The sequence below is a fragment of the Aedes aegypti genome, chromosome 1, assembly GCF_002204515.2.
Source record: "Aedes aegypti strain LVP_AGWG chromosome 1, AaegL5.0 Primary Assembly, whole genome shotgun sequence".
Classification (NCBI taxonomy): domain Eukaryota; kingdom Metazoa; phylum Arthropoda; class Insecta; order Diptera; family Culicidae; genus Aedes; species Aedes aegypti.
The window spans coordinates 100,840,099-100,857,195 of NC_035107.1; the positions used below are offsets into that span (position 1 = coordinate 100,840,099).

General features: G+C 39.0%; 1 protein-coding gene across 3 annotated transcripts in view; it reads right to left on the reverse strand.

Moving 5' to 3' along the window:
- Window positions 1-715: 715 nt before the first annotated feature.
- LOC5567927 (sodium-independent sulfate anion transporter) overlaps window positions 716-17,097 on the reverse strand; it is a 63,343-nt gene continuing 46,961 nt past the window's right edge. For all 3 annotated transcript variants that reach the window (XM_001651899.2, XM_021843712.1, XM_021843720.1), the window contains exons 2-5: window positions 12,072-12,226; window positions 11,778-12,016; window positions 10,929-11,709; window positions 716-2,053 (exon numbers count right to left, since the gene is read on the reverse strand). In XM_001651899.2, the coding sequence (XP_001651949.2) occupies window positions 1,260-2,053; window positions 10,929-11,709; window positions 11,778-12,016; window positions 12,072-12,226 (1,969 nt within the window). In that variant the 3' untranslated portion in view covers window positions 716-1,259. The remainder of the gene's footprint in view (window positions 2,054-10,928; window positions 11,710-11,777; window positions 12,017-12,071; window positions 12,227-17,097) is intronic.

The window sequence follows — 17,097 nt, forward strand, 5'->3', positions numbered from 1 at the left end:
GAAAAATGTTTAAATCGAAAAGCTTTTTGTATGATTCATTTTCTAAACATCAAATTTCTAATCATGATTAACTTAACAGTTTTGATAGACCATATCTATACATGTAAGTATTTCAATCTGCACAAACTCATTAATCAGCGAAGCTCATAATTTTAACGCTAGTTGCGCAAGAAGTTGCTCAAATATGCTTCGACATACTCTAAATAGATCACCAGATGTGTACATTGCAGATTTATATTCTCGGTACCGATCACAAGATTATTTACACAGTATTTGCGTGAACACCGAATATGTGCAAGGTGTCAAATTTCAATTTATTTTGATTTACACATTATTCCCAGACAGCGATAGCTCGAAAAATTGGACTCCTGTTGTTGCGTTTCAGCTTTGTGGTGTTGCCGACAATAGATTGGAGCTGAATATAGAAATCTGCGGCACTTGATTGATTTGGACATTTGTGCAAAGTGGTTAACTGGACACAGATCGTTGAATATTCCGACCAAGTAGAGCTGCAAATTGGAACAGGTGATATTTGAGCACGAGGATGTAATGAATTTGCTAATCAAATTCAATAAGCGAAAAATATATTTGTGAGAATTGTTAGCAAAAGTTAATTCTAAAGCAAAACATGTCAAACTATAGGAATTTTCCTAAATGTACCAAGACACAACAACATGTGAAAGAGGATTTCGGAATAATGAGCAGACCGTGTCACTTTTGGTTCAACAGTTTCTAAAATAAAGGAACATCTCGTGTATTTCAACAATATGAATCAACTTACTAATCTAAAAAGTCAACTAATCCTACCAAAGTGACAAGCGCGATTCGCGGTGGCTTTCCATGGTCCACCCGTATACACGCCCACCAGTAACATCTGACTTCGTTTTCAGTATTTTTCTATCAGCAAATCATAAGATTTTTGTTTCCAATAATCGTCGGGATTTGTTCATCTGTCCAATAAGTACACAGTGGTATCCCCCTTTCCCAATACGGCTCGGCATATCGGAAAAATCAACGGGAACTTCACCATCGAAATCCTATCCCTCTCTCGGCTGCTCTCGTGCTCGCGCTACAATCGGCTTAATATCTAGATCACTTTTTCTGTTGCGGGAAACGTAATGCTTTATGGTTAAGTTAACGACTCTAACGAACTAGCTATCAATATCTATGTGCTAGGTGACTAATTCCACTAGGCAAGCGGTTTGAATGGTCCTGAGTTTCTGTCTTTTGCCGCTATACAATTGTTTCTTCTACGCTGGTTAAGCTTGGAAACTCTTTCGTCGTATTTCCTGAATCGCCTTCTCGAGCTGTTCGATGTCGTAGAACACCCGATATTCCAACTCCGCGCCCTCGAAGACATTGCACACCGACGGTTTCAGGTTCAAGAACAGCAGCATCTGATTTCGCATTTTGAAGTCCTTGATGAGCGTATCGATGACCTGAGCGGCGGTGAAGTCTGCTCCGTAGATGTGCGTGCAATCGATCACCACCGGGGTTTGGTTCTTGAGGCCGTGCTTGTTGATAAGGTTGCGCACGAAATCCGACGACGGGAAGATGAGACTACGGTCCGGGGTAAGCATGAGGTACTTGATACCGCACGGGGTGATCAGCTGATCCAGGTGGAGCTTCGGTCGGGCGGCGTGATACAGGATGAAGATTACGTTCAGACCGATACCGACCAAGATGCCGTACTCGATCGGAAGAGCCAAACAAGCAATGAAGGCGGCGATTCCGGGTATCAGATCGGTTTTTTTGCTTCTCCACATAGGTTTGACCACTCGGACTTCCACCATGAAGATTACGGCTGCGATGATGATCGCCGCCAAGGCAGCCTTCGGGATGTAGAAGAAGTATGGGGTGAAGAAGAGCAGCGCCAGGATGACGATGATTCCTGTGTAGAGGCCTCCGAAGGGAGTTCGAACTCCACTAGCATTGTTGACCGCTCCGCGTGATAGGGCACCGGTTCCCGGGTAACCTTGGACGAAGGAGTTGGCGATGTTGGACACCCCAATGGCTATCAGTTCCTGGGTTGCATCGACTGGTTTTCCGTTTGCTGTGGAAAGGGGAAAAGAAGGACGTTAGAAAGGATGAAGAGTGCTAATTACGTCAAAATGAGGCATGAAGATATATGAGGAATATGATGGTGTAATTCAAAGATCCAAGTACACTCTAATTTAGAATCATAGTGCTTTTGGAGACCACTCAGTCCTAAAATACTATTTGTGAGTGAACCTTGACACATGTAAGGAGTTGCCTACTTGCAAGGTTTTGGATCTTTCTCCTGAATCCGCTGATGAAATTATAATCTGCCATGAGTTGCTAGATTCCACTATGGATTTCATTAGGAAGGAACCTTCATCCAGCCAAAATACTTTTCACGTGCTGAAAAACACACTAAAATATGCATAACTTTTTTGTTCGTCAATGGATTTTGTTAAAATTTTGAGAATTTCCCGAAAAACTCCTCTAATTCATGGTCCGGAAAATTTGGGAATATGGTCTAAGTGGTTCCAGAGTTATTCCGGACTGTCGTGAGGTACAAAAATAGGCCAAATCATCCATTCAACAGATATTTCAAGACCCTAAAGAGCCAGAGGTTGGTCTTCAGCAAAGTTATGGAGCAGATCAAGGGCTGTTCAGTAGATCAAGGGTCATCTGGCAGATACAAATCTAGCTAGCAATTCATCCGCTAGGTGGCGATAGTAACAAATTTCCTTCAATCTTCTACATCTCGAGATCCTGATGAACTGGAAGGTTGGTGTCTTCGGCGAAGTTGCTAAGGATCTCGAAATATAAAAAAATGAAGGAAATTTTAATGACACCTAGCGGATAAATACTCAATTAGATTTGCAACTGCCAGATAGCCCTTGATGTACTGAAAAACTTTGCCAAAGACACCAACTCTCTAGCTTCTCAGAGTCTCGAGATGCAGAAGATTGAACGAAATTTATTACTGTCTTCACCTATCGGATCAATTTCACTGCGGAACACGTTTTTGTCTCCAGCACCAAAATACCGTTATTCACTTAATTAAGGGTTGCTGAATCCATTGCCATTTTCAGAAATATCATAGCACGTCTAGTTTTTGAGATATTGACTGTTGAAAATGCAAAAAATGACTATTTCAGCCAACTTGCATGCAAGTTTGCCAGCTTGTAAGGTAATATATTGGCTTGATTTGCCACAGAATTCAAACTTTATGTGTACCGCAATCCGGGGTATCATTGATCAGCGGGGTAACATTGGTCGGAATCACTTATCTCGTAAAAAGTTCGTTTCATTATTTATTGATGGAACATTTCCAAAGCATGAATGGTGATTCTCTTTCTCATACTCATGAGCTAATGAAATTGAAGATTTTTGTGAAAATTGCGTTTACCTTTTTCGTAAATTTGTCAACTTTTCGAAACAATGATTTCAATGGGTAAGGATGACACTACCGAAGATTCATGTCTCACATAAGTTCTGCAAAGGATATGAGCAAGTAAAATGCAATTATCACTAAAAATGGCATCGCTGAAAACGATTCCGTTGTCAAAACTTTCATAAGTATGCTCAATTAAGCAACATTGACGAATTACTGTAAAGAATATAGAATTCCCTTAGGAAATTGCCTACCTTTAGGCGTATTCCGTGGTTCGAGGTGTTTTTAATTTTAAAATAACTAAAAAGTAAATGACTTGTAAGCGTTTGGCCTTCATATTCGGCTTCGGAGGTCATGATTTAAGTAAGTAACGACATTTCCAATATTACCGAACGTTGTTTACATAGGTGATCAATGTTACCCCATATCAGCTTAATCAAAAAATCGCTCAAAACATTTATTTTAACGTGCTTAAATCTTTCAAAAAATAAAATGGATTATATAGTCACGAGCTATTGGTGGCAGTACTTGTTTTAAATATATAAAATTTGCAACATTTGCATTTTCAAACGAAATATTTAAGAAATATTCAAAAAAATGATCAATGTTACCCCGGATTACGGTATAACAATACTTATCATCAAAGTTTGTATTACTTTCGATACGGAAAAGTTATTTTTTGATGGTTTAGAGAATCGTTGTATTTTGCCATATGGAAGAAACGAAGAATTTTGTATGGAGACTGCAAGCATGTTGAAAAAGTCGGTATAATCGAAATTTAATCGCGCAATTTCAATCAAATTTTGTGTGATATGAATGTTCATGTTCTATTTTGCATGTTTGGTGGATTAGATTACAAAATAGTATGATAAATTGTACGTTAAATTTCATGTAAACATTAATAAAACCAGTGTTTCATACAACTTTGGCGACCTGTAGCTAAAAATTGTGACGTGCTGGAACATTTCTGAGAATGGCACCAGATTCAGCAATCCCAAATCTACTAGAGACACATAATGTCATTTTTGTTACGCTGTGTTTCCAACTAGATTTTTTACTGCCAGATAGCCCTTGATCTACTGAACAACTTTGCCGAAAATATGAACCTTCTAGCTCTTCAGTGTCTTGAGATATTCGTAGAATGGATGATTTGGCCAATTTTGGTACCCCAAGACAATTCGGAATGACTCCGGGACCACTCGAACTATATTCCAAAGTTTTGCGGACCATAAACTACAAAAAAATTCCGGAAAGTTCTGAAAATTTCAACAAAATACACCGAGAAACAAAAAAGTTATGCACATTTTAGTGTGTTTTTCAGCATGTGAAAGGAATGTTGGCTGGATGAAGGTTAATTTTAGAAAGCGTCATAGAGATTTTTAAAGAGATTTCCGTGAAGTTCTTGGGATTTTTTTATCAAGCCTTCTAAGGAATTATCTCTAGCAATTTCCGTCGAAACTTCAGTAGAGACTTCAGTTCAGAGTCCTGAGTAAAATGTTATGAAGAGCTCCGTGAAGACTTTGAATGAGATCTCTGGCAAACACACGACTTGTCATAATACTTATTGTTCTTTTGTCGAGAATGGAGAGTTTGTGGAGACTTCTGTGGTGAAGACCCTTGTGTAATCTCCTATGCTATGCTTGTGGAGACTCTGGGAGTTTATTATGGAAACATCCTTGGAGGTTCCTACGCATACCTGTCGAGATTATTCGTGTGGGAATCACTGTAGCAAGTTCTGTTCTGTGAACCTCTGTAGACATCCCTGTGAAATTTTGTCCTAACACCTTCCTGGAAATCCCAGTGTTCGTCGTGGAGATCTGTGTAGAACTCCTTGTGTGAATATTTGCACAATAATCCGAATCGACAATTTAGCAGGAAAAAAAGTGTTTTCTCTGTTCTCGTCGATTTTTGATGTTGGATGTCAGAGAAGTTCATGATTGAGTTTCGCATCTTCTGTGGTCTGTGTTCCGACAGACTGAACTAAGTGCTTTTTAATTGTTTCAGGAAAACGTACCCCAGGCATTTAAAATGTAGAAATATTGGCATCATTTGCTGTAATAATGTGACTTATCTATTCGATGATACATCTGTATCAAAACAGCATCGGAAAAATCAAAACTGATAGAGTCCTTAACGTATCTTCAGAACGCAAAAAAATCATCTAGTCCGGTCTGTCTGAACACTGACCAAATGTTTTTCTTCCTTATCATCATTTCTACATTTTTTGTTTCATATTTCCCAAAAAGTGGTGTACGGGAGAGTTGCAGATCTAATTAAAACCTACAACTTCTTGCTGAGGGACCCATATAGCCGTAGCGGTAAACGCGCAGCTATTCAGCATGACCATGCTGAGGATCGTGGGTTCGAATCACGCTGGTCGAGCATCTTTTCGCAAAGGAAATTTTCTCGATTTCCAGGGCATAGAGTATCTTCGTACCTGCCACACGATATACGTTGGGACGTAACGCCAGAAAGAAGAAGAAGAACTTTGCTGAGGGCAGCACTCGGATAAGCTTTAAATCTTGTGAGTCATAGGCGAATTTTTATTTTCTAATAAGCGGTTTCTTCACCACCGCTTAGGCCTTAAACCTGGTTTAATCGTATGGGTAAACGTGGTTTACGGCTTAAGCGAAGGTGAAGAAATTGGCCCTAAGTGAATTTGCTCAATTTACGAAAAAGACGTTCTCACTGGTTTTGCAGCAGAAGTTGCCTATTGTGTAGCCTTTCGAATGCCGCTTAAAAAAAACTTTTTTCAAACCATCATCATGAGTTATGGGCATCTACTTTTTTAATAGTTTTTCACTTATAAATTCAAAATCACAAGAACTGCAAACTTGCAATGTTCAACAAAAATGTGTATTATTACTTCCTCTACACATTTCTTCTAAAGACCACAAAAAAACTGAAAATTAAAAAGTTTGACCAAAATTTTTCAGGTTCACCCTAAGTTGAAACATTTAAAATCAATTTACTTAGCTCAAATGAAGAGTTACATTGAAAGTGTCTTCGACAAAGTTGTTGAAAATAACATTTTCTAAAAGTCAAATTTTATCAAACAAAAAAGTTTGTGTCAAAATTTAAACTAAAATGAGGGCCACCCTATTCAACTATTTTTCTTAGAAGATGAAACATTCAATTACGAATTACTTCTCTGAAGACATCGATTGTCTAAAATCGACGAGAACAGAGAAAACACTTTTTCCTGCTAAATTGTCGATTCGGACCATTGTGCATTGTGAAGACACTCTGTTTTTTTTGAAAATCTCTTAGAAGTTAATTATTGTTTTGGAGTTTTGGCACTTCTTAGCAAAAAAAACTGCTGGAAAACTTCACCTAGTTCCGGCAATCTGTATGCCAACAGAGAGTAGGCTCTGTAGATCTCATTAAACGATTTTTATTATTATAGTGATTCTGCTGGATGAGCTAGAGTTGTGGTGGTTCATAAACCGTCTCACTATACTGCAAGTTCCTAGAATCACCACTTTTTGGATGCTGCAGAAAGACCTGTACTTCTTCAATTCCAGATCACCTGGAGACCTTAGGAGAGATTTTGGGACAATTCCGGTCGCTAAAAAGACTACCGCGATGTCGATGAGTGTAACTCGGTTCATCCTTTTGTCGTAGACTACAATGTCAGGGCGGTTCGCACGGATGAGAACGTCCGTAATGATCTCGCCATCCCAGTACAGCCTTTTACATCTTTTTTTCAGAACCGGGTCAGACATGTACTTGTAGCAGGACACAAGTCGGTGTACCAATTGGTGCACAATCTTGGCGACTTTGTTTTGGCGATAGAGGTAGACTGATCCAGCTAGTACTGAACAGCGCTATGTAACGATATGCTCGATAGTCTCCCCTACTGAATGGCACTGCCTACCATCTATTGCGATTCCGGTAGAAAGGTGACTTCCGGTACGCAAGCGTCCCGGTGGTTCGTCGTGGTCGATACTACTCGGCGTAGTTCCCGACGGTTCTTACTCCGATGGAGAGTTTCCCAACGGAGGAATATCTCCCAAAACCGGTAACGTTACGCGTTGTTCTAACTCCGTTAGGGTTACCATCCGTCCTGATTTAGCAGGACATGTCCTGATTTTGAGCTTTTTTTGAGGTGTCCTGATTTATTTTTCATATTTCAAGATTTGTTCTGCTTTTTCCTGCTTGGCGTACAATGTGAGATCTCAGAGATATTTTGAAGTAGGAAAAGCTATCCTAGTACCAAAACACAATAATAATGCTCAAATGGCATCAATTAAAAAAAATGAGATTTGTGGAAGAAACTGACTGTTTGCTGCATATAAATTTTGGGATGCGTTCCATACTGTATCACAAAAAACTTTCAGGTTCAGTCGATTTTTGAGATTCTGATGTTTTTAATAGAATCTTTTGGGCTCGTACTAAAACACAAGCTATCATTGTTGGTGTACTTCTACGGAATTCTATCAGAATGAAAGCGATTATTAGTTCCAGCACAGATGATAGCAATCATGGGAGCATAAAACTGTTTAATATATTGGTGCAATATATTGATGCATCACCATTAGGCATTCTCTCATTATTTTGCCATGTTTTTGGAACTCAAAGAAATATCAAATGAGAAAACTTGTACGATTACTGCCATCATTGAAGATGTCCCATAAATGCTCAATTTGCAATTTCAGTGGAGTTTTTTTCCTTGGGTTGGGTTGGGTGTATTATCACTGCAACCATTTGATTAATGTTTACAAAAACCATGGCCAGAACTACAAAACAAAACCAGCGGAGCACGACAAAATTAAACTAGCATCTTGCACTCCGTGAGTTTCTGGAACGACCCTTAAAGATTCTCTCTCAAAACCGTATTGAAAAAACTGTCGGTTTCCGGTGAAAATGTTTGCCATATATCCCCCCTAAATGTTTATTGATTTAATGTAGGACACTCCATGAATTCCTATTGAGATCTCTAGTCTATTATCACGAGATCTGAATGAAAACTTAACGGAGGCATCTTTATGAAACTTCTAAAAAGATTCTTTGTAAAACCATGACTCAAGCGGTATTTCCTTGAATAATCTTTTATAAATCGCCAAAAAGACTTGACGCAGATTTCGAATATTTTTTCTTAGATTCTATTAAACACACTTTTGACATTCTTAAGCTAATTTTTTAACCATTTTATGCAATTTCCTAGCTAGATCTTAGACACAAAGCATATTTCTGTTAAAATCAGCGGTAAATTGCTGGTGAGATTGTTGCAGTATGTCCTGAACTGGATGTTTTGAGACCCTCTATAGATTTTAAAAGATTCCTGTCGAGGTGCTTCATGTAATTTAAGCGACAGCCTGGCGAAGAGTACTGTAATTTTTGACAGACTTCAAACGATAATTTAGAGAAAAAACTTGTCAGATACTTAGCAAAATATAAAGTCAAGACACCCTAGTGTCTTCTGAAAAGTAATAGATTATTGTCGTAACAAAAGGCTAGTTTTATTTAAGAGTTTATACTTATGCTCACACCCGCTCATTAGAAGTTTCTCGAGATCGTACATTACAAGTCGTCAACGTGAAAAATCGACAATAAATCTTTGTTATCACTGCCGTTAGAAATATAAAGCATGTTCAATATTTGAAACAAAAACATTCTTGCACAAGAAAATTATTAAAAATTACAAAATGTCCTGATTTTGAATCTCCGAGATATGGTCACCCTAAACTCCGTTGTTGGCCGGTAGAGTGCCAAAGTCAGCCCAGTACTACTTGGGATAGTCTCCGGTGGCGATGGATCTATCCTACTCGAACAAAAATTTCCCCGGCGGCGAAAGGTTTTCCGAACCGATGACAACCGGGTAGATGCGGAGGTCAGTCCTGCGATTCCGGTGGAGGAAAGCTTCCGTTTAACAGATGCCCCGAGGACCTTGCCGGTGCTAATTCGAGGTCTACTAAACTAGTCCCAGACGGCGGAACTAATCTATCCCGACCATTAACCCGATGCTAGTCGGTTCGGCGCCGACGTCTGTCCTGCGGTTTCGATTGAGAAAAACATCTAGTTTGCAGGTGCTCCGACTACCCATCACCGATAGTACGTGACGCTCGAGTTACTCAGTCTAGTCCCCGATGGAGGAACTAGCTTACTGCGATCTCGGATCAACAACCCCTGATCTTCCTGTCATTTTTGTTACAGTGACGACATGATTTGCGTTATCGCTCTGTTCACCGCATGCCAAGTACTTAAGTGTTGACACATTTTCTGCAAGATATTGTCGGGGCTTAGATCTCCGTCGCTGCTTCCGAGCATTGCGATGTCCAAACCGAATTTTTGATAACCCGTGCTTACTTTCCGCACACGTAATCAGCCTGTTGAGTATGATTCTTTCTAGGAGTATTCCAACCGTATCCTGCAAATGGGCCTAAGCGAGGCTGGATCTCCGTTGGCCTTCTCTGGATTTGGCAGTCAGTACCAGCTTCTAGATCTTCCATATTCCATATAAAAAGTTACCTTCGTTAAGACACTTCTGCAACATCTTCCTGAGCATGTCCGGATATGCCAAGATGGCAGATTTCAGCACCATGTTCGATATTCCGTCTGGATCAGGAACTTTATCCGATCTTAAGCGTTTTGCTGCTTCTACAAACTCTTGGTTAGAGACCTGCTGGCATTCGGCGATTGTTTCTGCGTCTTCATGATACGGCGTTGGTGACCAGGACGTTGGATCGTGCTTCGGGAAGTGACCCTCCGCTGTCAGCTTGTCTGACATTTGCCATAACGACTCGATATGCATTACTTCACTGATTAGTGTCTGCATGTCGACACAGTTCCTTGTAGCAATTGGATTTACTCATCTTCCGTTTGAGGGAGGTCCTAGCTTCTCGAAAAGCCATCCTTCGCTCCGTTCTCTCCATGTTCGTCTCTGCTCTCTGAGCCCGCCTTCTGGCGCTGCTACAAGCAGTGCGAAGCGTGATGAGCGTACCATTCCACCAGTAAGCTGGTCGCCGTTTGTTCATCGGCTCCAGCTTTCGCGGCATAGTTGCTTCACAACCCGATACCATCCTATGTGCTAGCTCGGTCGCCGTCACAGAAGTCTCCACAGACGTCTCCATAAAGGTTACGATACAAGTCGTTAGAAAGAATTCTCCGCAAAATTTATCATATGTGTATCCATAGATGTCTTCACACTATTTTTACAGAGGATTCTATGTAAGTCTGCACAGAAATCCGCGCAACATTCTCCACATAAGTCACTACAGAGTTTTCTACAAATGTCTCCACAGAACTTCTTCTTAAGCTCTAGTTTAAGTTTCATGAACTTTTTCAGAAATGCATATCTTTAAATTTTGTAGTTTCTTATGTGTAAAACCATGTTTATGTCGTGATGATTCGATCATCAGGATTCTTTTTTCAAGAAATTTATGAAGAATATGATGATACTAATGTAATAAAATGTAATTATCTTAAAAACTTCATGCAGAACAGTGGACAAATGGTACCTACTATAAAAGTTTCATGTTGCACAGGTAAATTCTTAAATCCTGGATTGTTTAACCGTTTAGCCACCACCATATAAGTCAACAACATTTCAAAAACTACTCACCAAAAGCTTTACAGATGGCCACATCCTCCAAGAGAGCAATCAGGGGAATCACAATCAACATCGATCCGAAGCTGCCCAGCATATCTCCAAAACTTTCGTACTCCTGGATGACGGTTCCGTTGTCGTTTTTAATCTCCGGCACCGAAAACGGTGGCGGTTGAACCGAGGGAAGACCTTTCGGCACGTCACCAATCATCTTGAACGGCATTTGCCCATTGTTGTAAAACGCAGCTCCAATGGAACCGCACACGACCACGATGATAGCATTCCTAGCAGTTCCAACCAACCACAGCGTTTTGTTCGCGATCTTTTGCAGTACAGATTGATCTTCCACATCTGGAGGTCCGAACTTGATTCGTGGCAGAAGTCTCATCAGCAGCAGCACCACAATGCAGGTGAAGCCCATAACCGCATCGCCCAGTTGAGTATTCTGGATGTCCTTCAAGATGGCCTGCCACTGCTCGACGAATGTGTTTCCTTTGGCCGATATTCCCAGCAGGTCCTTGACCTGCGAGCTGAGAATGATCAGTGCGGCCGCTGAGGTGAAACCCGAGCTCACCGGTCCAGACACGAAGTCTATAAGGAATCCGAGAGCGAACAGTCCCATCAGCAGCTCAACCAGACCCGTCAAGAAGCAGAGCAACACGGCCCGTTGCCAGATACCGTTCGTCACTTGGAATGTCAGCAGAGAGGCGATGGCCGTCGGTCCCATGGGGACGTCCTTGCAGGAACCCAGGAGGATGTAGATGAAACAACCAAGAAACGAACCGTAGAGACCGTACTGTGTGGGGGGAGATGAAGATATTGTGGATTATGAGAGGATCGAGGAAGTACACCAGAGGAACTTACAGCCGCCGGCAATCCCGCAATACTGCTGTAGGCCAACGCCTGAGGGATAACGGTGAGTCCAACTGTGAATCCTGCAACCAGGTCGCCGATGGCATCATCCCCGCTGTACTTCGGTAGCCAACTCAGCATCGGCACGCGCTTGTAGAGGATTTTCTTGCGGAAGATGCTCCTGTACTTTCGTCGACACCAGGGACCAATCTCGCGCAGGTGGTCCATGGTGGTCTTTTTGTCGTCGGATACTGTCGTGAGAGGTTGAACTTAGTTTTTGCAATAACAAGATGGGAATACACTTACAAATGAATTCATTGCTGCCGCGATAGCCTGGAACGTCTTTGTGGATCGGTGGGATGCTGAGCGATCCCTGTGAACCTGCCAGGCCATGAATGTTATACACGGAGGCTCCTTTGATGCCTTGAACCTTGTCCAGTTGGGTGTCACTAGAAGTTCGTCTGGAATGAGAGTAAGCGGTGATGTTAGTAGAGTTTGAGGATTCTGTACGCGTTAATGTTTTTTGCCGGTTCGATTATGAATTGGTATTAAAAAACCTCCGTGAAGCAAAAGGGTCGGAAATGGCGTCCCCAGCCATTTATCTAAGGAAGGTTAATAAGACAAAGGAAATCTATTCTACTTGGATACTTTTAAGTGCGCTTTCAGAACATGATGAGGAAAAGTCAACCATCCAGATAAATCCGCCTAAAGTACGATCTCATTCGACGACGTCGAAAGACGTATGAAGACACGATAGAAGCAGGTCTTAGCTGACGCCACGTTTTCCTTGAACCTCGTTACATTTCCCTGTTTCCGGTGCAGAAACCAGCGCAAGGGACAATTCGGTCACCAGCATCGTTCATTTCCGAAAATTAGCTAATTTTACGACCGAAACGTACTTTATCGACGGTGACAAAAGGTGCTGTGTAACAACACGAAACACGCGATATTAAAATAGCACACATTTTCGTCAATTCTTTTTCGTGTCCCCTGTAAGGAGCCGTCCATTAATTACGAAAGGATTTGGGGATCTGAGTTTCCTTACGTGACATACATTTTTGTTTTAATTTAACACGAAAAATCTTACCATGGGAAAAAGCAGGTTGTAAACTGTGTTATGTAATTATTGGACAGCCCCCAAGAACAAAATCGCGACATGTGCACGCGAAAAGCTTTGTCTGCGCGTCCATATGAGAGCACCAGCTGACATGATGGTCGACAATCATATGAGAATGAACAACAGTGAATGGAACGTTTCCCGGGACAATCGTTGCCAACAGGACGGTTTAATTTTTCATTAGCGGAAATTTTTCTATTTTGGCCATGAGAAACAGTGGTCATCATCGGGACAATCATCATTCACGGCACGGACGTCAATGTCCGAGTTTTGATTTGAGGAAGAATGAATTGGGTTTTTTTGGTGTTCAGATTGCGTTTAGGCACCTGTTGCTGTTTTATGAGTTACTTTCTTTTTCACGGAATTAGAGGGCAAGGTAATAACGTTGATATAAAGCTATGGTTTCATTGTCGTATATTTTGATTATTGTCTTGGATGAAGACTCTTAAGTGAATAATTCATATGGTCTTTTTTTATAATAATTGGGAAGCAGAAGAAGCGAGTCCTTTAAGTGGAGACTGGTAAATGACCAAATCGATGTGAAGGACAATCGGAATAAAGGGCAAGTTCTATAACACCGCTAGCGCATGACGGCTCACCGTAGTAAGATGTAGGTAGCGCAACCCTGACTAGGTGGCCTATAGATGACTCTTCAGCAACCAAGAAAGGCAAAAGTAGAGCAAGCAGTGGCGAAGCTAGGGTTTTGGAGGCCCGGTGCGGAGGTAGTATTGGGGGCCTCTCAAATTTAGGTTTGCAAAATATGTCTTATTAGCTTACACATGCCTACATTTTTTTTGGTCAAAAACGTTTAATATTAAAAACGTAACTTAAAGGTCACGCATATTCTGCTAGTAAAAATTAATCCATACGAGGACTGAGCCAGGATTTCCGTCAGTAATTGCTAAATTTCTGTTGTAATCCTCTAATACCCAACCCCGCCTCTAGACGGGATACACTTTGGAATTTTGTGTATTTTTTCGTAGCTCGGAAATTAAAATGATTTTATTTTTGGTTTAAACCTTGACTCATAACACGCATATAAGAAAAGTTTTTTATGACTTTTGAAACTTTTTTGTATTTTTGAAAATTGTTTGAAAAATTGTATTCTTTTATAACCTACAAATGCCTGGGGTTCATTTAACGAGTAATGTAAAAAAATCGTATCTTATATATTTTTCTACGATCAACCTATTACAGAAGAAAAGCTTGATGGTATTAAAATAATTTCAAACCTGTTTTTCCGTTAATTGAACGGAAAATAAAAATTAAGTATTTTTTAAGGTACTGTAAAAACTTAAATTTTTATTATTGCCAAAAATCAGCTTCAAAAAATAAATGTTCAAAAAAATTATAAAAATCAAAAACCAAAATTCATAGATTTGCGAATAAAATTATATCATTGCCCAAAACGTGATTAGAACGATTTAAGATAACTAAAAATGATATTTAGTTCAAAAATAAAAAGTTAGGTATTAGAGGTTTAAAGGATCTTTGAAGAAATTCTTGGATAACTTTCTGTATGATGTTATGATGCTTACTGTAATACCTTGACGAACACTTTGTTGGCTCGTGGAAAAATATCTCAATTCATAGGAAAGTAGCTGATGAAATCGCTCTATTTTAGTTTTGCGCAAATAATTGAAATATTTTTGGGGTTTTTGATGCAGATCAAGATGAAATATTCGATATTATTTTATGATGAATCCCAGCGAAACTCATAGAGGTATTCTGTGATAAAAAATATACCTTAAAAAAATGCAGGAATTCTTCTAAGGTAAACATATTTTCCTGAAACTCCAGAAATTTATGGATTTATTTTTTTATTTTTGAGAAACTCCTTATAACAGAAGTCTTGTAAGAATATATAAAAAAATCTTGAAGAAACTGGTAGACTCGCTTAGAAGTTTCTGGGAATATTACTGCTTTTATGGAGATAAACCAGCCGTGGGCTGAAAATCTCCCTAATAAAGATAGTAATAATAATAATAATAATAATAATAATAATAATAATAATAATACTGCTTTTATCACTTGAAGAACTCATTGTAGTAATGGATGAATTCATGAAGAACTCCCTGGAAAAAATGAAGGACGTAACTAAAAGGATTCCCAATTATCTGAGGTATTCAAACCTCTAAGATAAACATCAGAAAAAAAATTATCAAATAAATTTCAGAAAGTATATTTGAAATAAATAAAACAAAGAATCCCTGAAGCTAGCGGTAAAGGAATACTTAGGAAAACCACGGGATTTCTTGGTCAACGGTACGCCAAGAAATCCCTCCAGTGGTTTTCATGGGCTCTTCAGTGGAATTTGTTATTAAAACCTTAATAAATTCCTAGAATGATTTATGTAGCAGTTCTTGCACGATCCTTGAGAAAATCCGGGTATAAATTTTCGGATTTTGTGTGGCAATTTCAATAAACATCCCTTAATGAATTTACAACCATTTAGGAACGCCAAATAGATTATTGCTAGCAATATTATAGAGTGACCTTTTTTAACAAATTTGGATGATTTTTGGTAGGTATTCTCGGACGATTAAAAAAAAACCTTAAAAATTTCGATATACAGTCAATGTTCAAAGTAAAATATTGGATTAAAATTTGTAAAATTGACTTTTTGTATTTTATATGTTTTTACTCAAGTTTGTGCCCTTAATATTTTTTCGCGCCCCTCCGTAGTGGTCTCGAACGTAAAAGAAAATTAATATTTGCATCTGCCTAAATAGTCGACCTAAAGACGTTGGCTTACTCATTCTACAAAATTCATGCTTTTGAGAATATCTCAAACTTTGAAATTTGAACAAAATGTACACTTTTAGAATTTAACTCATGTATATATTATTGACAAGGTATCTGTCAAATTTCTAATATGAGTGACAATGAGAATGGTTAAGATCGTAAGGAAATATATACAGGTTAAAATTTCACCAATGCTCCAGATTTCTAGAGGCCTACAAACTTGTGTAGATTTGATTGGAAATCAGAATTCATGAAGTATTATATAAATATAAATAATTATGAATCCAAAGCCGTAATTGGACTCAACATCTTCAACATAGGTATTTGAGCCTACTTAAGTATCTACATAAGGGTCCCGTCAGGCCCGTATTTGGGGGGGTGCCGAGGAGGTAAATGCCCCGCGACCCCGGTGAAGGGGGCCCCCCAAGAAGTGACAAATGTGAAATACTAGCAAATGAATGATTTTTTATATGAATGATTTGAAATGTAAATTCGATACGATTTCTTACAGAGATATTATAACAGAAGATTATGGTATTTTAAAGTGAGTAGCAAATTCACGATTTATGTTTCAAATTTTCAGTTCCAATGAAAATCCTTCTATTCACTAATGAAAATCATTAAGGTTATATCTTTTTCGTGGGTTAATAATGGCAAACTTTTTGGACAGATACTGCCAAAATTTCAGTGCTCTAAGTCCTGGAATAATCTTGAGACAAAGAAACTCGATAATTCATAGATTCTCTTGTTTCCATTTGTGCCAGATTTTAATAATTTGTATTACTAGTTTCAGGATTTTGTTGTAATAAAGCAATTTTTACTAAGAGCTTAGAATTTACTACAATTTTGACCCAAATCCCCAAAATTTGTTTGAATATTGTAATTTTTACTAAAAGTTCAGAATATATTATAAGTTTGACCCACATCTACAGATTTTTTGTACAATTATGCTTTCCTAAATTACTAGCCCAACTGGATAGATTAACGACATAATTTTGCTATGGTCTTGCAGGATTTTCACTCAACGGCTATTTACAGAGATTATAGCATCATTCGATAGTTATCTAAGTGTGCATAGTTCTTCCAAACTGTTGTTAATATCGGGAACATTAAAATTATAAAGAAAGTAACTAAGACTTGAGCCTTGAGGAAGACTTATATTGTTAATTGATGAAGTTGTTAGTTGTCCGATAGTGCAGCCCATTAAAGCAATTGCTCCTTGTCCGCAAAGACTAGATGAATATCTGATTAAAGTAAAGCTAGACAATCGTTCATTTCTTCACCGTTACGAATATTAAATTAAGTATTTCGAAGCATATTGTTTTATCCAGTCGCGATATAAACCATTTTTCCAACAATAATGGTAGGAACTCAGAAAATGTCTACACAACAAAATAAACTACTTAACGATTTGCTTATTGCTTCAATAACGACTGTCGTTCATGTTCATTAAATGGAAATATCTCCAGC